We start from the raw sequence: 22,282 nt of genomic DNA, 5'->3' as shown, positions 1-22,282 counted from the left end.
AGTTCGGATGGCTCTTTAGGTAACTGAGCTGATTGAATAAAACAGGCAACCCCAGCCTCATTCTATGAATGAATATTTGCAAACCTGCCTTGGAACATCTCCAAAACCAGCTCAAGCAGACACCCACTGAAACAGCATGTCAGGAGCTTATCTGCTAGAAGTACCTGATAGGAAAATGTAAAAGCCAAGGAGAAGTTCCTAGGGAAAGTTGGAGTAGGAGTATTTTATTTCCAGTTTTCCCTTACAAAGTGTATTTACTTGTATTATTTTTCACTGTGATCAGATATGTGCATATCTCTAATCTCCCTGTGGAGCCAGTCTGGGAAGATGGAGTCTAGCATAGCATCCTTTGATAAGTTTCTACCCCGTTTCACTCCAAATGCTGTTGCTGCAGCAGTTACTGTGAAAGTCTTCAGTGGAGGGCTACAGCTACAGACAATCCTCTTGCCACTGGCAGCCTTTCACAGAGCCTTCACCCCAGGGCCTATGCAACCAACTGCCCATGTTCGTGTGTTACAAGGTAGAGCAGGAGAGATGAAGTGAGGCAGTGGGTCCCTCACACTTTTGTAATGCTTTGGAAGTGAGGCAAGATTATATTCCTCTGCACAGGCTGTCAGGTAATCAACACCATGGGAAAAAGTGGTGGCTTCCTGGTCCTGCACAGGACTGGACAACAGCTGAAAGCGTGTCTGCATTTGGTGTAGGTTCCCTCACCACCTCTTTGGCTACCTCTGGCAGACCGGTGGCATAGTCAGTCTTCAAAATGTCTTGGTCCACCTTGCTGTAGTACATCTGCACTGCAAGCGAGTCATGGATGCGCTAGAAAGGCCTCCCAAATACACAAGAGGTGGTGTGACACTGCGGAGAGGCAGGCATTGTGGAAAACTCTTTTGAGTCTGATGCATAGATGTGCACGAGGTACTCTGACCTGAAAAGTTCTTCTGAACTGCTTGGCAGCAGTCATATAGAGCAGTTGAGGTACTGCCATTGTTTCCAGAGTTGAGGGAATAAATACATTTCCAGCGTCTGGATGCTGCATAACTAAGGGAACAGAAATAATTTAACAGGTACTGCAATTTATTTTCATATTAGGATTCCATTTTTCAGGGAGTAATAGTGAGAATATATCAAATTGTTGACCCTTTGCAAGCAGGCTTCAACATAAATTAATTGTTGTGTAAAAAACTGAATTTAATGTTTACAGTGCAATTTGTCACTGAAATGGAGGCTCAATTAGAGTCTCAATGATTTACTAAAGACATTTAAACATAATGTCCAAACAATGCTACATAAATTAAACATGATGTAATTGAGTGTAACACTAAGTGGCTCATCACTGTTGATTCATGTGGAAACCACAGAAATTTTACTGATCATTATGCATTCATTCAGTATTAATGTAGATACCATATGTGGTTCCATAGGGATTCTACTGTTACTCAGCATTCATTAAGTTTTAATGTACCATTAAAAAGGCATCAAAAAACCCATCTAAAAATACTGCCACAAAGGTAGTTCATTTAAAGAGAGTTAAAGAAACATGTTTCACTTTAACATTGCAATACAAAGTAAGTTAATAATGAATCAGCAGAAATAGTTCAGGAGAAAACACTGTGTTTGCAAGCCAGACTAGAAAGAATATTTGAACTTAAGGCAATACATTCTCCCTGTTCTAGATTTCTGGACAGCTACCTGTATTTGTAGGCAAAAGTGCTCATCGTGCAAGTACAAGGTCTTCAGTCAACTGATAGATACTTTACAGTAACCTTCAGCACAGTGATTGACTATAGTGCAAATATGATTTTTTTTAAAAAGGGAGAGGGAGTACGAATTGTGGCCAAATTGCCAACTGCATTCAGTTTGGTGGATGGGGATTGAAGGGGGATGAGAAAACCACAGCAGTTAGTAACTTGCCCACAAGTGCTTGCTTTTCCTGCTAGGCCTGGTGTGCATCTGCTAGCAAAATGTTTTTCCAGGGGTGAACTCTAGCCTATCTCAAGTACTACATTGCCGTAGCTCCTTTCACTCAGGGGCATACTTTCCATCAGAGCCAGCTATCAAGACCACAAGCATATCCTCCCTTGTCTTGGAGGTTTGGCTGCCTGAACTGCAGCGGTGACCTTGGGAAGAGCTCTTCAGACAGCTTGGTGGGGAGGCTGTAGTCAGGGCTGTCCCCTTCCTGGGGAACTGCTCTTGATCTGAGGCTCTAGTGCCTTGTCCCCACTTGAGCTACAGTTCCTGCTGCATCCATGCCTGTGTCTGGCCATGGACATGCTGATCTGCACCCAGAGCCACAGACTTTTCTTCCTCACTATGGATTTGTCTGGTCATCTGGACTCTTGGCTGACCCTGGCTGCTGTATCCAGGCCTACCCTTCTCCCTCACTCAGGGATGGTGGGACAGGGCCCTCCCCAGCAAGGTCCCTGTGTTACCACACTGGGTTCTGAGTTGCCATCCCTTTGGAAGCAACAGCACTCGGTGCTTAGGTGGGAGGTAGCGTGAATGTTTGCTTGACAAGGGGCTTTGTTGTTGTTGTTAAGCTGCTTCATTTCTCACCTCACTGTTGGAAATCTTATAGGTTTATGCCTTGCTAACTTCCTGGGAAAATTGCTAATGGATGAATGAGAAAGATTAGATGAGCTATTCTAATCAAACATAGTATGTTGGTAATGGACTTCAATATAAATTCCTGTCAGAAAAACTGATTGAAATTTCACATGTAAAGGTGGCACATCTTAGCTGCCAAAGGAATCTCATTATTTTAAGTTGAAACTAACAAACAACTATCACAGTAAACTGAACAACCTATATATCAGATCTTCAAGTTTTTAAACAATTTTGTTCACTGTCCAGAGAACTGAAAAGATCATCTGTGAATCAGATGATCACATCTGTGAAAAAATAGGACTTAGCAAGGTTCTATTCAGCTGGATATTTAATACTTTAGAAGTGTGACATACAAACTTCTTTCAAACTCTTGATCTTGTATGGAAGATAGGTGTAGCCTGCAGGTGACTCACTATGGCAAAGAGCTGCAAGAAGACAGATTTGAAAAATAAATGCGGCTAGGAGAAAATGTCCTCTTCCCAAGATACTGAAAGAAATGAATCATAAGGCATGGTCATACCTATATTTTTCTTTTGACAAATCTCAATGACATCTAACAGATAAAATGGCAAGAGTGTACAAGTCTCAAATGCCTATGGTACAACCCCTTACACTATGTAAAGACATGAGTGGCATAAAGAGCATGAATGGGGATTGATGAGTTAATGTCTCTTTAAGAAATAGAATTGGAGAGGATAAAATTAAGCTAGCAAGTAGAAGTTCACAACAAACAAAAAAAAGATGGTTCTTCAGACAGTATGTCATTAAGTAAAAGCAGACTTTGTCACACAGTACTGTCACCGCTCAAATTTTACAAAAGTTGAAAGAATGAGTAGCCAAGTTCTTGAACAAGATGACTATTAAGACTATTAAATACATAGAAATCATTTTCACTTAGGCATTCTCAGAGCTAAAAATTGTTGAAGGTTGAGCATACCTTGGGTAAGTATTACTTTGTGTGTTTTATAATCTTATGTTTTTCCCTAGGGATGAATTTTTGATCATTGTCAAAAGCCACGTAACAAGCTGAACAAACCTTCAGTCTGACCCAGTACAGCCATTCTTCCATTATGCTCTAAAGCTGGAACAGACTATTGCTTGAAGATACAATGATTAATCACTTGCCTTGGTGTAGCAACTTTTTTGTGTTCAAACATGGTTATGTCATCCTGATCAGTCTTCCATTTTTATTTTTTTTTTTTACACTAAAACAACCCCATTCCTTTAATCTTTCTTGACATGTTTTCTAAAGGTCTTGTAACTCTTGTTTTATTCTCTCTCACCCAAATTGCCTTCCACCTTTAGATTATCAATCTAAAGAGTCAGGATTAATCTGAAATATCTGCTGCTTTTAACTGCCCCCCCCCCCACTTTGAGATAAAATCATTCCAGTTTGATTTCTGTTGTTTTCCCCACTGATGATCTGGCAACTCACATCACTACCAAAATATATTTTAAAATTAATGTCATGGTTACACAAGACTCACCTCCTTCCTTTTCCTAACAGTGTGGTCTAGCAGACCCTTCCTTACCTCTCTTTTTAGCCTTTTATCTTTCATGGGCACCAAAAAATATGCCTTTTACATCAACTGAACTTCCAAGCACACCTGACAGCCTAGAATAGTTCATTGGTTGGATGGTTGCACTCAAAGAGTTGCAGTCAACAGCTCAACGTCCAAGTGGAGAGCAGTGATGAGTGGTGTTCCTCAGGGATCGGTGTTGAGGCCAGCGCTGTTTAACATCTTTGTTGGCAACATTGACAGTGAGATTGAGTGCACCCTCAAAAAGTTTGCTGATGACACCAAGCTGTGTCATGTGACTGACATGCTGGAGGGAAGGGAGATGCCGTCCAGAGGGACCTTGACGGGCTGGAGACGTGGGCCCATGCAAACCTCCTGAATTCAACAAGGCCAAGTGTAAGGTCCTGCACACAGGTCAGGGCAATCCCATGCACAAATACAGGCTAGGCAATGAGTTGACTGAGAGCAGCCCTGCAGAGAAGGACTTGGGGGTAGTAGTGGATGGAAAACTGTGAGCCAGCAACGTGTGTTCACAACCCAGAAAGCCAACCATGTCCTGGGCTGCATCAAGAGAAGTGTGGCCAGCAGGTCGAAGAAGGGGATTCTCCCCCTCTACTCCACTCTTGTGAGACGCCACCTGGAGCACTGTGTCCAGCTCTGGGGTCCCCAACATAAGAAGGATATGGACTTGCTCGAGTGGGTCCAGAAGAGGCCACAAAGATGATCAGGGGGCTGGAGCACCTCCCATGTGAGGACAAGCTGAGAGAGTTGGGGTTGTTCAGCCTGGAGAAAAGAAGGCTCCAGGGAGACCTTAGAGTGGCCTTCCAGCACTTACAGGGGGCCTACAGGAAAAATAAAATTCTCATTTTTAAAAAAATCATTAATAGCACATTTTGAATGAAAAAAAAAATTAAGCCCACCACTTCCAGGTAGAGCCCTTAAGCCCACTTCCCCCAAACCTCCCTCTCTCAGGGTCCCTTGTCCTGACAGGCCAGCCCCAGGTGAACTCCATGCACAGAGCTCATGCCTGTCTCACGGTAGCTTCTGATAAAGCTTTCTTACACCGCTCACAGTAGAGCTCTGGTAGAGCTCTCTTACACAGCTATGTGTAAGAGTTACCATACAGTTACCAGCAGCTACAGAAACTGTAATGCTCTCCTCTTCCTACCCTTCAGTTGTCTTGGTAAAGGGAGAGTCAGGTAAACAGTGTCTCAGAGTTCTCAGCACTCTCTGGAGATCATTAAAACATGCCAGCTCTAAGGGCTGGGCCCAATAGCAGCTTGACTGCCTGTTGGCTGACTCCCAACAGACCTTCTGGCCATTCAAGAATTAACCCTAGCAGTACAGCCGCTTTTAATAAGGATTAACAGTATGCTAATCCTTAAAAGTGAGGCACCTAACTATGCAGCTGCCTGGGTGCCCATCTTTCTCCCAGTCCTCTATAATTTGAAAAAGAAGTCTTCTGCAATCTACTTCTTCAGCCTTTGCTTCACCTCTTTGCATCATTTAGGTGCTGGAGTTTAGAACTGCAGCAGCATGGCATACATACCGTAGGGACCGACTTGCTTGGTACACACACTTCATAGCTGCAGGTGTCCGCCAATCCACGTTTGAGTGGCCAAATACACTTCAGTTTGCAGAACACAAGTGTTTAATTAGCTCTTAGCATCTGAAGAAATGGAATAGCCTCTGCTGATGGAATCAGTCATGCTGTTTAACCGAAGTGACCAATTGTAGCTCTCTCCACATTCCTTCCCCCATCTCCCTGTTTAGTTCGAGTGTTTCATTTAGAAATCTGCAATCAGCTTAACTATTTTAAAGATGATTTTCACTGTATTTTTGATATATCAGAGCTATATAAAGCCTTACGCAACTGTGAAATAAATTCATTTGTCCTTGCTTTACTGCTTCAGATTAAGTGTGACTGTAGCCATCATGTCTGAGTTCTTTATCAGGAACACATGGGGGGGCGGGGAAGAGAGTAAACAAACAGGCAGACACACACATATAGCTGGGGGGGAAATTATGAAATTCTGAGTCCAACTATAGTTTATTAATTATTTTTTCAACTAGAAATATATTAACCATTAGTAAGTACGCTAGTGGTTAAGGTACACCAGCACTAGTACACTAAGTACACTAGTACTTGCAAATAGCCACTGTTGGCCAAATTTATTCTTTAACAGCTGTTGCAACTGCAGGTTCTGTGGACTTAGTTCTCCCACTGCCCTGAGCTGACTGTATGCTTCAATACCTTTACTCCCCTGGATGTTCACTATGAAATATTCAAGCGCATTCTTTAACATTCCCATTCTTTTAACTATTCTGTCACTTGTGAAAATTTCCTTGTATTTACTGTATTTTAGTGTTCTTGTTGCTTTGGCTATGATGATATCAAATATCACAGGCTAAGCAAGGTCAGCCCTGCTTAGTACTCAGATGGAAGACTTTAAACAAGTATCATTACCCTCTGTGTGGTACAGGAGAGGTTGCTGCATTATGTGTAGACAGTATTCTGCTTTTTGATTTACTATGTTACAGATCGGTAAACAGTACTAGAAAATCCAGCTGCATCAAAATTAGCTTATTTATAAAAAACAGGACACAAAAGGGGGACTAAGAGCTGTGTTCAGTCACTAGACATGACAAAGCCAGTTCTGTAGAGGTGGAAATATCAGCTCTCCAGCCATACTGTTCTACAACACTTTAATGCTACAGTCTACACCTGACTGATAAATAAAACCCAATTATCCACAGACTTCAATTTCAGTATTTCAAATCATTCCAATCCTTATTTGAACAAAATCTGTCAACTGGTAGACTTCACATAACCTGATGTTTTGTCTTTTTAGTTAATCCTCACTATTTATAATACATCACTGGGTTCTATGTTTTGCCCTCCCTGCTTCTGTATCAGCTTACTCCAAAACTAACAAGATTTTCTGATATGTATATTGATGGAGTACACTGTTTTTTTCCCATTACTACCTGTAGGTATTCAGGTATCTGATACCCACATGAAAATAAGGTACCACTGTGACCATCTAACCCTGTGCAGTGGTAATAAACTCATGCAGTAATCTCTGCATGATGCCTGTAATTTGTGATCAAGTTAAATCTCGATTTACATACAGAATGTAAATAATGACTAAATCTAAGTTTCTGTGGGAAGTTGCTTTAATGGTTAATTAATTTCTTTCATATTAGTAATGCTGACTTCCTTATGCAAGTTACAGAGCAGCACTTACTCTCACATTAGTGTCAGCAGCACACAATGTTCTTATTCATAGATCAGAGCAGGCTTGAATTTACATCTTAAAAAGGACCGAAGAGAGTTGTGAAGGAGCCATGACTACTAAAACAGGAACAGCTTAATATTTCAAGAATCACTGACACAGTATAGACATCCTCAGGTGCTGTTCTAGTCCATTTAATAAGGGAATGCTTCTAATCAAAGGCACTGTACACTTTAAGTGACAGTATTTCATTAATGAAGTGATTAGGTTCACCTAATTACAGCCTACTAAACATCTGGGGATCCTTCACACTTAAAGATGTTAAAACATTTTAACCATTGCACATTTGTTCAACATTTAAGTTCAATATGAAACTCAGATTTAAAAAAAAAAATCCAAATAGAGACTTAAAACTATAAAAAGGTGATGCCCCATTGCTCTGACATTCTTTGAACATGGCAACAGAAGCAGCAGAACCCCCTGTACTGACAATTGCTCTCTTTTAAAAGTTTAACTCGAAACTTTGAAGACTGATGGAATATTTAATAAGCATTTCTTGGCACACTGCAAATTCTTATCTTCACAGTAAACTTAGATATAGGAGACTTTTACAGATTTACAGTTCATATAATCTGACGCAACCAGATACCACAGCTGCATAAAAATGCAGACAAATCATAAGATTAAATCTGTGAGTGTTTGATAGCTATGTAAATACTTTTGATTATTCCACATGGTGATCTATCTCCATTTTTTGCCACTAAATAACTAAGGGAATATGATACTTAATTCATACATGGCACATAGTTAGGTATACTGTGAAGAATTGTGCCAATCCAATGAGATCAAAGTTTAAGGCTTGAATTTTACGTATTTCAGTTTATTCTCTCAAACGGAACGAACAAGGGAATGGTCCCTCAGCAGCTTATGACTTTTTTCTGGAGAAGTTCAACTACACTGATCTCGAAGCTTCCCCTCCGTCACCCCAACCTCCCCCAACTATTGATGCCCGCTTTCTACGGAGAGAGTTGGGTCACTATTAATACGAATAACAAAACAATGTTGCCCTACATTTCATATAAGACAAGACTAGAATGTATTCTTCAGAAATGCCTAGTCTTCCACTCTGAGTAAGTTTTCTTCAGGTTCTTTATTTTAGCAATTGCTCTGAGGAGTATTCAAATGACTGAGAAACCTAAGAATTAGCTTCCCACCCTACCCCTAAAATCCTCTTTTAAGCATTGTTTGGGAACGCCCGTGCACTGCTTTAGAAATTGCCAAGATCATTTGTTGAAACAGAAGACAGTTGTTCTTCACATGCAGCAGCTGATAATCAACAAAACAGCTACTGAAAATACACTTCTTATACAATCACAAACTGGTAATTAGTAAATGTCACTGGCATTTTTGTATAATCGGACTGGCTGTAGTATGTTATTGGCACAAGACCATTCTCAAAGTTTGAGAATTTCAGAGGAATTAGCAACATACATACAAATCCAACTTTTCTGGATTCTTTTTGGTACTGGAGTTACATCTATTTCTGTTGGAGAAGATACAGCCCTTGTTATTTCCAGGCCCTAAGTTATATATGCACAATCGCTCTGAAATAACAATTACCAATAGATGTAGTTTAAATTTCCTAATAGTTTTAGTGTCCTTTTTAGATACAATTGTTTCTCCCTTTCCTAATGTTAAGAGATTTTCTTTCACTGCTATATTAGCAAATGCGGAACAATGCCTGTCCTGCGCAGGATTGCATTTTCATCATTGTACTGATTACATGAACAGGGATCACAAGTTATCAGGCTTTCAGAGTTAAGCTTTTAGTTTCTGGCTTGTACCCACACATTCTGAAATGGTACAATATTTGTAGAACCCTGAAGCCAAACCAGAAAACATGAAATATGAAAGGTCGGGGGAGAAGTGGCACTTCCTATTTTAAGACACTGATGAGGAATACCAAATTCATTCAACATCTTCCACTGGGAAGCAAGTGAAGTCATTCCTCAACCGGTAATTTGCCTGTAGAAGATTACTCCTTTGTGCATTAAACAGGGGAGGAGCAGAAATATCCTTCTGCATGTTCTCACAGAAGTGGTGATTCTCCACATCAAGAAAAACACAACTCCTCTTCTTTTTCTCTAGCTAATCCCCTCTCCTTCCCCCTCCCATTAATTTTCTTCTCTTCAGTGTCTTGAATAATTTAGGAATCACTAAGTCCATTAACAGTTTTAGTAGTCTTTCCAGGGTTATGGAACGAGGAGGGAAGGAAGAGTTCATCTACTCTTTTACTTAAAACCCTAGCTGTTGTACTGTTATGTGGATGTAAGGTTTAATACAGCTACTTCTCTTCCAAATCTGCTCCTTGAAGACATATACACACAAAAACCATTAAGGAGTTAACTTGTGTTAACCAGCAGCAACAGCTAACAAAAATAATGCCACTTTACATACAATACGTTGCGATAAATACACAGTTTCTGTGCTAGTTACCATGTCACATAGCTCTTGCAAGGAACACAAACCAAAATTAAGTCTTTTTCTGAAGTATAGATTCCTGTTATTTGCAAATTTCATGTAATTTTAAGAAGGACACCTCCTCTCACAAAGCTACCTAAATTGGAAATTTTAAAGGGAAAAAAAAAAAAATCCACCTTACCTGTGATTTTTCAATTGGATTGTATAAAGTAATCCACATAGAAAGCATCCTTTTCAGTTAAAGGCTGTGAAGCATTTCCATTGATATTGGTAAAGCTTTGCTTTATCATCAAAACAGACTTTGTAAGAAATCCGTCTATAACAAGTGATGTTTCAGATTCAGCTATCCAGTCAACAGCCAAGCGCTAACAGAACATCACAGCTTCAGAACCTCAGACCGTTCACAGCACCCAGGAACCCAGGCTGTTGTGCCTGTGAAGATGGCAGCTCTGGTCTAAACATGCTGTTTTGACTTCAACCTCCCATTCTGTTAACATGGACATAGACAATTAAATTAAAAGACATTTGCCCTTCTGCAAAGAGCTCTATTTGCTTGGCTACCAATCCATCAATTTATTAGTTTACAGTTAGTTACTCTTCAATCTAGTTGTAGTTGTCCGACACCTGATAGATGCACTCTGGCCAAGCACTCAAGGATGTAGACCCTACTGCTGAACATCATCTTTTCTTTGTATCTATTTAAGGAAATTATTTCAACCTTCTCAGCAACTGTGTATTAAAATAGGATTCTAAGCGGTTCCAACTGAAAATGTTTGCTTTGGCTGGTAACAGGTGCCTGTACAAACTTGAAATTAAAAGCATGAGCTGCTCTCATGTTATATTCTCATCCTTTACCCAGTATGTGTGATCCATGCCTCTTGGTCCATATCCATATCATTTTCATGTCTTCCTTAGAGATCTTAATCTACAATATGCTAGGGCACAAATTTCAAGTAGCCAGGAAAAACTAGGGCACTGATTACTAAATACGTCCCCAAAATGGAGACATCCAGTGGTTTAACATCTTTCAGCTGCAAAAGAGCTCTTGCCTTGGCCTTAAAACCTCTAGTAACAAGACTATTTCATTATGCTATCCCAGCAAAACTGCTCCCTTCTCCAGACACATCTGTAGTCTTAATTTTATTCTTCTTTAAAATGATAAAAACAATATTATCTATAATAACCAACAAGATCATTTTTAGTATATTGTTTTTGTAAGTAAAGGAGGGCTAGAAAAAGTCCTACAGTCTGAGCTAGATCAAGATCCCACTGTGCTAGATGGATATTTGCTGCTTCTTCAAAGAACTCATGACAGTAAATCATAGTGCACCTTTATTGGGGTCTGCTATTTTGTCTGCACAATTACACTGTCATTTCATTTACTGCAATATCCTGACTTTCCTTCCCTAAATGTTTTGACTGCCATTCAAAAGCAGCAAAGGTAAGTGGTATGGCAGAACTAGTTGCCTTCTGTTGGAAGACGTCTGTAATACAGGTTGCCCAAACTGTAAGTATTCTTGGGCCCAAAAAAAAGCCTGTTTTCCCTGCCTGTAAGGCATCCACAACAAAAATTTACTGCTGTCTAGCTTGGGCTTGCAGTTGCTAGAAACACTTACTTGTTACTCGAGCAGAAATGTTTTCTTGTTCGAACAATGAGTAAAAATGTCAAGTTCATCAACAGGAGTTTTTCTGGTAGAATTTAATAAAAGAGTATAAGAAAAAATGAGTCTCTAGGTATACAATAGCAAGATTTAAAGATGTCTTACTCATATATGTTGGAAGAAGGGGGAAGTTTTGCTAAACAATACTGCCAGCTAGTAACAGAAAATCTTGCTGAAGAATTTCACAGTAATATAGTGTGTATAAACATTTCAGTTAACTATCAAGCAAGTTCAGTTACACAGACAAGAAACCCTAAATTCAAGTGAGGTGTTTTTGGTTTTAATCTATGCTACATAGGATGATATTTGCCTTCAGGACTTCACATAAAAGGACAACGTACTTTTAACATATGGGACTAAGGCACATACAGTAGTATAGTTTTGTAGTCAAAACCAAAGAAAACCAAGCACAGTTATTTGAACTTTTTCCTAAACCGGAATAATAGGACTCCACCAAGTTGGTCGAAGTAGTGAAATGTCATATAGACTTGTATTATCACAGATGGAGATTAAATTAGTTTTATGAAATAACTTTAGTCACCTTGACAGAGAAGACCAAGGTTTGAAAAAAAAAAACATGTAACCCCCTCCCACCCAAAGTACACACAAGGAGATTCCTTTCACAGTGCAACCTCTGTGGCAGGTACAGATCAGCATGGTGTATAGCAGTGCTCGAAACACAGACTTCAAATATCACAATGAACACAGGCACTAGAATCCTGGGGGTGAGTTACCATTTACAAGTCTGTCCCTCAAGACACAGTGAAATCTAGAATGTAAGCCCCAGTTAGAAACTAGAAAAAACCCTACCTCTTCTATCTCACCATTTTCAAGTGAAGGATGAAGCGTTCTTTTGCAACCAGACCCTGAAACAGATCTTTTGAACCGCCATGTGGGTTCCCCCCGCCCTTGGAATTCGCCCTTGATTGGAGGCAAGAACAAGGAGGAGAAGGGAGTGGTAATACACCTTGACTTAGATATAGGAGAGAAAACACGAGAGAACAGCAGTGAACAAATGTTCATCAGCTCTATGAATTTTTATTTACTAAAACATTCCTTGAAGGGTTTCAGCATTAAGTTAACACTGTTATTTGTAACCAATAATTGACTCTGTACTAGAAAAGTAATCAGACCTCTTTGAGATTATTGCACAAAAACCTGGCAGCAAACCGTTAATTAACCCTTTGAAATGCACATATAGATCAGTTTCTGAAACCGAGTTACAGAATGTCTCTAAAATGCAAAATAAATATATTGTTGAAGAACAGAAACTAAATACCGTTACTTTTATTTAAATCAAGTCCAGCAAGAAAATAGTTTAATATGGCAAATACCCCAACACTTGCTGCATGCATCCATAATCTAGAAATTTCATCATGAGTGTGATCATAGTTCCAACCCTCTTCCCAAAATGTATAACCTCGACAAGAAATGGAAAATAGATAAAATATAACATGAAGCATTTTCTTTTAATATATATTCCCATTTCGATATTTAATGCTTAATCTATAAATAGACACTCTCAAACACAAGAATGCTTTGTAAGTGTGTTATTGTGCTGTTTTAAGATTAAAATATTTTACACGAATAAATCCAAAGCAGTTCATTCTTTAGTCATGCTTCCAGTGAAAAAAAGATTCTTCTATTTCATTATCAAAACTGGAATTTGCATTTTATCAGTAAGTGACTATATGCTGATGATTAAAATATATCTAGTTCACAAAAAGTATTGCTTATCTGAGTGCTAGGTAAATATTATATACAGGTACTCAAAGAGTAGATGAAAAATGTCATTTAGTGCTACCGTTAAGAAAAGTTTTTAAGTAGTACAAAAATTTCCAATAATTTATGTCCTGATTTTGTTGTGTGTGCTACCAGGAAAAAAATTAAAGGAGATTAAAAAAATCAAAATACTTATCCCAACTACTCAGCTACAGGAACAAAACCATCTATTTTTTTAAACAGAAACAAACTACCGAATATAATGAAGATTTTCTACTAATTACAAATTAATTTAACAAAGTACTACGGAGGCAGCATGTGGTAGATTTAAATTCATACAATCTGTTAAAGTAATACACAATTGAAAATTAATGATCAAAAATTCTTAGATTGCTTTAAATCTGTAGTTTCAGCACAGTGCTACATATTGTTCAGTCTTGAAGGCTAAAATCAAGAATTTTTGATTCTCATTCTAACATAAGCAAAGCTCATCTGCACCTTCTCTTAAACCTTTTTAGCAGCATAGTCAGCTTTATAAAGAGAAAAAGGCAAAGTATTACCATAATTTACATATTCTAATAATCTTTCCAAGGCAACAAAGGACCCAGCTTGAAATTCCTATAACAATTGACAAAAATATATTAACATATACTTGCATTTACACTTTCAAAAATTTGTAGTTAGTAATAAGTTGGCCTATGAAGCAGTAGTAAAGTGCAAAACATTTGGTATAATATCTAGTGATTAGTTTTTGCTTCTGTGGAATACAAATGAGTAAGCCTGGCTCTTCCATTGACAGCTATGGTGTTTGATGGAGGACCAACCTGGAGGCGGGGGAGGGGGGCGTGGGGGAGGGGGAGAGAAAACAAAAAGATAAAAGAAATATTAACCTAACTTTTCAGATTCTTCTCTCTGTAGTATGTTACACAGCATTACTTCAAGGAATACTGTTACTTCAGTTAGCATTTTTCTCATTGCAATGAAAGACCTTCTACATGATTTCGGAACAAAGCACATATGCTACAGAAGTGGAAATTTAAAAGTTAAAAGACATATTTTATCCTAGCTAAAAATTCAGTTTATAACTATTCAAGACATGCATAATTTTTAGTCCTTCTCCAGACCTGGTTGCAAAGAAATACTTGAAAAAACATCATTAAAACACGCACTTTTTATTAAATATTGAATAGAGCCGATTTCTTACAAAATCTTCTAATATTCCTTTATACAATGGTAATATTTCTTTTGTCAGGAGCAAACTATAACTTTTAGGATAGACAGCAAAGAGCTGATTTGCAGTGGAGCTGCACAAACCAACAACTCCAACTGGAATTAATGGGAGCTGTGGATGCTCCACAGTCATGTGAACCACACACCAGAGCACACAGTTTACTAAACAAAATGAAAACATTCTGAGGAGAAAAATGGTTAAAAAGAAACCTCACTTGACCCATTTTAGATTAGTAATTACTGAAGACCCTATTGAACACAAAAGACCAGCAACACAAAAGGCCACAGATCTCAGCACTGCATACACACAACGTATTAAATAAACCGGGAAAAAATAAATAATTTGGCTAGTGGTGCCAGAATTTTATTTTTTTAATAATTTTCTCTGAGCTGAAAAAAGAAAGTGAGCTGAAAGAAGGGAGAGTATGGTAAGATGTAAAAAGAGAAGTAAGCACCTGACAGAACTCTTTCACAATTCAAATGGATCAGATTATTATTCCTTTTACCGAGTGCAGCACAATAGTGGAAGCTATGAATTGAATGCATTTAAAAAGTCCTTTCAATACTTGAAATCACTTTTAGGTGCCAGTAAATTGTAAGGCCACTCTCCATAATCTTTGAGAATTTGTGGAGAAAGGGGGACTTCCCAGAAGACGGCTAATGTCACCCCATCTACAAGAAGGGCTTAAAGGAGAATCCAAGAAATTATAGGTCCATCAGTTTTACTTCAGTCCCTGGGAAAGTTACAGAACAAATCCCCCTCAGGGGCTATCACAAGTCAAATAAAGCACATGACTGGGAAAAGCCAGCACAGGCTCACCGAGGGCAAATTGTGCTTGACAAACGTGATCACCTTCTACAACAAAGTAACCTGCTCAGTTGATGTGGGGTGAGAGGTGGACATTGTCTACCTGCATTTCTCAAAGCTTTTGATACAGTTCCCCACAGCCTCCTCCTAGAGAAACTGATGCGTTGTGGTCTAGACAAGTGGTCTGTGTGGTGGGTGGGGAACTGGCTGCCAGCCCGCACCCAGAGGGTGGTGGTGAATAGCTCTTTTTCAAACTGGCAACCTGTCACAAGTGGGGTCCCCCAGGGATCGATATTGGGCCCAACACTGTTTAATCTCTTAATAAGTGATCTGGGTGATGGGATCAAGTGTACCCTGATGAAGTTTGCTGATATACCAAAGTGAGTGGGGAAGTGGACACTCTGGAAGGGAGAGTCACCCTGCAGGAAGACCTGGATAGGCTGGAAGAGTGGGCTGACAAGAACCTTATGCAGTTCAGCAAGAACCAAGTGTAAGGTCTTGCACCTGGGAAGACATAACCCAGGAGTGCAGCACAGGCTGGGATCTACCTGTCTGGAGAGGAGCTCTGTGGAAAGGGACCTGGGGGTGCTGGTGGACAACAAGCTCAATAGGAGTGAACAGTGTGCTGCAGTGGCAAAGAAAGCCAACAGGATGCTGGGTCGCATCAGCAAGGGCATCACCAGCAGAGATGGAGAAATCATTATCCCACTCTACTCAGCTCTTGTCAGGCCACACCTGGAATACTGTGTTCAGTTTTGGTCCCTGCTATAAAAAAAGATGTGGACAGGCTGGAGAGGGTCCAGACAAGGGCCACAAATATGATCAAAGGGCTGGGAAGCCTGACATCCAAGGAAAGGCTGAGAGAATTGGGTTTGTTCAGCCTTGAGAAAAGAAGGCTTAGGGGAGACCTTATCAGCATGTTCCAGTATTTAAAGGGTGGCTACAAAGAAGATGGAGACTCCCTTTTTACAAGGAGGCACATGGAAAAGATGACGTATAATGGGTACAAGTTACTCCTGGGGGGATTTTCAGCTGGACACAAAAGGGAAAGTTTTCACAATGAGAACAATCAGCCACTGGAATAATCTCCTCAGGGAAGCATTGGATTCCCCAACACTGGACACTTCTAAGATTCAGCTGGACCATGCTTTTGCCAAGAAAGGTTGGACCAGATGATCCTTGAGGTCCCTTTCAACCTGGTACTCTAAGTTACTGATACAAAATGCCTCATTTCTCTGTTCTACTACTGTCAGTTCTCCATGTTAAACATAAAATGAGACCACATTTTTACTGAATTTGCCATAAGCCAAAAACCCTCTCCTCCTGCTGCCAGACATACCTGTGCCACAGGACATGTGCACTGGGTAAGAGTGAAAAGAACAGCGTGTAGAATTTTATGTTTGGCAAAATTTCAGTGGGTTCTTCACTGCATTTTTTGTGTGTGTGTGTTTCAGGGTTATTTTGAAGCCTGTTTCAGGTTTTTGTTACAGAATACTTTTTTTTTTATTATTATTGTTTTCAGCATCTTCACTATTATAATGTCTCCTTAAAAAGTATAGGCCTCTCCTCACCCCGAGCCTCAACAGATACTCTACTGAGACAGAACATCTCCTGCCCACAGAAGAGAAAGGGAGAGGAAAAAGGACTTCAGTCATCAACTCTCTTCTTCCCCATGCCATTCTTGTACCTAGACTGATAAAAGACTATATGGGTCAAATGTACCCTAAGAATGTTTCTATTAGAAAAGAATTAATAACCACATAATGAAGTTCTTCTTTGTTTTCTTTCTAGTAGAAATAGACTTCTTGATTTTTGAAAAGCACATTATGAACTTTTTTTCCTCCAATGCATAATTACATTCTGAATAATACTCAACTTTATTTTGCATAGTGTGTGAACTTTGTTTTATGATTCTATGGGAAATATAGGCATGGCTTGTAACTGTTTTCAAAAATATTTGCAACCAAAATCCAAACAATATTTCTGGCAGAATAGACAGATTTGACCTCTAAGTGACTCTGAACAATACAGCATTTTCTTAATCTTATCCTGGTTTTAAAGTGGCTGTGGTCAGTGACATGTAGTTAGAAGTAATACTACAGTGTATTATGTACCACTTTTACTGAGTAGAGGTCACAAACTACCTGAGCATGCTTGTAACCTTTCCAGGAAACGGAATCTTTCTATTCAGTGTAGAAATGATGGGAGGTCTACAAGTCTCAGAGAGGCTGTTGCAGTGCTACACTGAAACAAAACCTTAATTATGAAATGGATTGTTCTAATATCTGACCATCCACTGAGAGATTTTAACCCTAGGGAATCACAGACTTCCATAAAACCAAAAAAACCCAACCCCTTACATCCACCCACCACACATCATTCCTTTCTTTCAGACAGGAAAGGGAAGAGAAACAAAAACTACTTAATTTCTTTAACCTTCTGCAATGAGAAATTATTCCTCAATACAGAATGCAAAATACTAATGCTGGATCAAGAAAGCTTTGTGTGAGACTACCATTAAATTGTCTGGTTACATATTTAAAACAGTACAGATTTTAAGTGTGCCACATTTTACCCAATGAGAGAAGTACAGGTGAATTTTAGGAGAGAGAAGAGAAAAATTAAGCCACAGTTTTAACTTGAGGGGGTGGGGGAAGATGGTCCTAACAGGGCTGTTGACAAAACATTGAGAAATATCTCACTAATGATACCAAACACCAGCAGAAGGCTTGAAGTACATTTAAGAAGAATTAAGAACCTGATAGAGTCTAATAAATAAAGACAATCTTCAGAACTTCTGTGTGTTATCTGTCTGCAAAAGATTGCAGCTACTTTAGGTATAGGGTGAAGCTGCTTAGCATGTGTCTAAAACCATACCACTTCAAACCATATAAATACAAACAAATAATTGAATATGTTCCTGATTTTATGAAAGACATACTTAACTGATAACTTTGAGATTTCTAATTAATTTTAGGAAGATTTCTGATTGGATTTGTACTGCTTGAAAATGTATGAATCTCTGCATGTGCATTCACTAGTTTATTCTGCAAAACCGAACTCTCTTCCCCAACTCCCTTCTCATCGTTAAGAGACTTCCTGGCAGCACTTTGTGTCAAAGCTAACTGCTTTCAGTGTCAGGCATCAATATGGTAATTTTGAAGGAAGTACCATGAGTTCATTGTTACGGATGCAATGATGAAAACTCACCCTTTTCAATTTGGCAGCAGCTTCTCCAGAGCGGATTGCAGCCAGCAAGCTCTGGTGGATCTGTTCTGGGTCAGAGCGCTGGAATGTCATCACGGTTTGTCTCTTAGTGACAGGCAGTGGGTGGTCAGAGGAAGCACCTGACTGCACCTGACTCTTCTGCTCACTATTCACACTGCTGCCTTTCTATAAAGATTGGAAGTGGAAGGAAAAACAAAACAGAAACCTTTAATCTGAATTAGTCATTGATGGAAAACTAAGTCAATCTGGCACAAGGTTGCATATCAAACTGCCACCATTCTAGTGTTTGCTTCGTTCATGATTTCAGAGATCAGCCACATTTCCACTATAGCACATAAGTTTCTCCCTCAGGTAATTCTGCCAGCAAAATTTTATATCCCCGTTCAAGTGTGTTTGTGCCACGATCACTCGAAGCCAAACTGATCATGCTATTCAGAATTAAATTTAAGAAATCAACACAGAGAACCACAAAGAACAAATCATAAGCACTCTGAACACAAAAAGACATAAAAAGTATAAACAATTCTATTTAGTTTACTGTTCTGTGAAGTAGGGGATGCTAATTATGGCAAGAAATAATTATTGCCAGTAATCTGAATGAGGCTGTTTTCACTGTTACATTCCCTGCATTCCTGCATTTCATTATGATGCTGTGCTACTGCTAGACACCACAAGGTGTTTACACTGTATGAATACAGCACTTTCTCACCAGGGAGCAGTTCAGAGACCAGCCTCTGGACTAGTCACACTAGATGACAGTGGATCAACAGCCAACCAATATTAGAAATAAAGTTTACCTTATCTGTTAGACTATTTTGTGGTCCCCCTGTTATGGTCTGTAAGGAAGGGTTTTTGACTTGAGGCATGGAGGTAGCTGAGGAGAATCCAGCTGCCGAAGTGGCAGAGGAGAGTTCAACAGGGAATTCCTCTCTTGGTACCTGGCTAGTGATTGTGCGCGTCTTATTGAATGATTGTGACCTTTTGACTGCAGATGAGACAGCAAGAGCAAAAGGGGATGGTCGTGAACTGGAGTATGGCTTTGGAACTGCAAAAGTTGTTAGAGTTCTTAGGTTCAATGGTGCTGGCGGACAGGAGGGAAAACTTGAAGGTTTATTGCTTTTAACAGGGGAAGTGGAGGATTCAATTTTTTTTCCATCATCAACTTTTTCTTCATCTCCTGGAGGAGAGGAAGGACTTGTTTTATGTAAAGACAAAGAAGTTGGATCAAGTGATGAGATTTTTTTTCCTGTCTCTGTATTCTTAGCTTCATTTTGAATGGAATTAGGAGCACAAGTGGCACTTCTGGCAATTGCAGATGTCACATAATGACCTGAAGCTCTTCGTTGCATCTGCAGATAAAAAGAACTAGGCTTCGTTGTAGGACTTAATGCATTTGACTTGTCCTGAGTCTCAGAAGAAGCATTTGTATTATCCAAGCTTAGCATCAGTGGGACATGCTGTTTGGAAGACTCTGTTTCCATCTGATTGCTCTCAGTAGTAATCTCAGCTCCAGACGTCACAACGTGTTCAGAAATGCTGTTCACTCTGTGCAGCAGATCATTTGCTGCTGCAGGTTCCTTTTGCGAACCAACCTGTAAATGACCCACACTTTTTGGAAGATGAGGAATTTCAGCTTGCATTATGAATTCTTTAGGGTCTTCATGCTTCCGAGAGTTTTCCAAAGTAGATACCTCTTGATGCTTATTATCTGATGGAATTTCTGATTCCCAACTCTTCATTATTTCTAAGGACTTCGGAGGCACTATTTTATAAGTAGTCATTCCAATTTTTGGTATGTAATCCCTCGTAATTTCATTAGCAGGCTTGGGTTTAGGTTTGGTGTCCTGTCTATAAAGGGGGTGACCTTTTACAGGAGAGCCATCTGGAGTTTTTGCAGTTGTTTCTGGTGAAGCAAAGTCACTGCCATTTACACAAATGTGACTCTGATCTTCTATGGGAATTACTTTTTCATGGGTAACTTCTTGTCTCTCAAGATTTTGTTCTGTTGAAGTACCTTCATCCTCTTGTATTCCATGGATCACTTGAAGAAGAGGGTTGTTTGTATCTGTGTTGTGTTGAAGGACCAGTCCTCTGAATGTGGATGATTCACAACCCTGAGGAACAATAATTTCTTTCGGTGTAGTCCTTTCCAAATTGCTATCTGATGGACCTGTCTGGATCGCAACATCCTGAGTTTTTACTGTGTCCAAGCTGGTTTGATTTGTTTTCTGATCTTGTTTTTCTGGAATCAGTTGAGGATAATTCCTATGACTTACAGAAATGTCATTTTTACACGCCTGGCAGTTTGATAGTCTGTCAACTTCAAGCTTGTTATTTTCTCTAAAATCTACTGTTTTAACTTCAGCTGTCTGAAGTGCTTTCCCTTCTTCTGTTGTTGGAAGGAGTTCTGCATCACTGTGATCTTTAAGTTAAAGAGAGATTCCAAAATTAATACAAATGCCAAAAAGATTCAACCTTTCCCTTTGCACCACAAAGCCCCACATCCAATGTATTTAACTACAAGGACTGGCTCCTCACTGATCTTAAAATTTTCCTTAACACTTACTTTCAAAGGCTAAAGATATACTTATCTTTGACTAATATTGCCAAATAATAGTATTCTAACTCAGGTATTCTTCCTTAATTAACAGGCTACTGGTGCCATGCATCAGCTTAATAGAAAAATCTATTCTAGAATCATTTAAAAAGTGCTAATGAATTTCAGTTGATTATATAGGCATCAGTGACTCAAGAGCTCAAGGACTATTCAATATTAGATTAGAGCCAATTTTTATTTCGTTCCACATTTCTGTGGCTTCTGTTCTTTAGTTTTAACATTACAAATGTTATTCATCAACTACACCTTACGTATCTGTACAAGAGAACAATTGGAAAATATACGTACAAAAGCAATTTTCCAACTCTATTTTTCCAACTTCATAGCAGGTCTGATAATTCAATTTTCTATCCTTGGACTAAACATGTAGACCTCTCGAAAACAGGAATGTTTGGGTCAAGTTGTTTTAAATATAATATCGAGAAAAATTAAATTCTTTAGGAGCAATCATTTGGGGTGCTATTTTGCAAAAAAAAAAGTCTTTCCTCATTTCATGTATGTTATAAAATGGCGGTTAAAATTATGTCACATATAAACAGGACTCATGCAGTATGTTATGATTTACAAACAGAGGTGTGCTGAATATAAAAGACTATGGAAGGCCTAATATATAAATCTGAAAATCAGTGTCACAAAAGGGTAAAATAAATCAGTCAGGTCATTAAATCCACAGAAAAATTTATGATCCATTAGATGCACAAGATGTTGTCGCTTCTTTTCAAAACATTGTGTCACTTTGTTCTGTTTGTGTTTAAAAATCACTGCATTTTCTGCATTTTCATGCAGAAAACTCAGGCTAATTTCATAAACGAAGAACAACTGACAGCCTCTCCTTCCACACTGCAGTGCGGTGCCCATGTCACACCACGTGGGAGGATAACCTCTGTGTCCAGCATTCCCTCTCCTCAGCACTGCTCCACCCATACTGCCCTACAACAGCACGATGCAGCTTTGACTACTGATATAATAACAAAATATTAAAAATAAAACCCAAAAACCTGCAGTGAATTATCACCTCATCTCAAAGAGGATACACCAGAGCTAGAGAGAGTATAAAGAAAATAATCTGAAGATCGCAATTCAAGAGTTGACTGTATTGTCATTTTTTCCAAAGGAATAGAAAAGTTCTCTTCAACCTTGCTTTGAAGTATTAAAAATGAGTGGGAACTACT

At 39.1% G+C, this 22,282-nt stretch overlaps 1 protein-coding gene across 9 annotated transcripts in view; it reads right to left on the bottom strand.

The window, feature by feature from the left end:
• Nucleotides 1-12,527: 12,527 nt before the first annotated feature.
• COBLL1 (cordon-bleu WH2 repeat protein like 1) overlaps nucleotides 12,528-22,282 on the bottom strand; it is a 91,912-nt gene continuing 82,157 nt past the window's right edge. For all 9 annotated transcript variants that reach the window (XM_074873339.1, XM_074873340.1, XM_074873337.1 and 6 more), the window contains exons 11-13: nucleotides 19,291-20,915; nucleotides 18,476-18,658; nucleotides 12,528-14,051 (exon numbers count right to left, since the gene is read on the bottom strand). In XM_074873339.1, coding sequence (XP_074729440.1) covers nucleotides 13,965-14,051; nucleotides 18,476-18,658; nucleotides 19,291-20,915 — 1,895 coding nt within the window. In that variant the 3' untranslated portion in view covers nucleotides 12,528-13,964. The remainder of the gene's footprint in view (nucleotides 14,052-18,475; nucleotides 18,659-19,290; nucleotides 20,916-22,282) is intronic.

Source organism: Strix uralensis, chromosome 6 (genome assembly GCF_047716275.1).
Source record: "Strix uralensis isolate ZFMK-TIS-50842 chromosome 6, bStrUra1, whole genome shotgun sequence".
Lineage (NCBI taxonomy): Eukaryota > Metazoa > Chordata > Aves > Strigiformes > Strigidae > Strix > Strix uralensis.
Note: the sequence above shows the minus strand (reverse complement) of the source record. Positions and strands in the feature narration are given on the sequence as shown.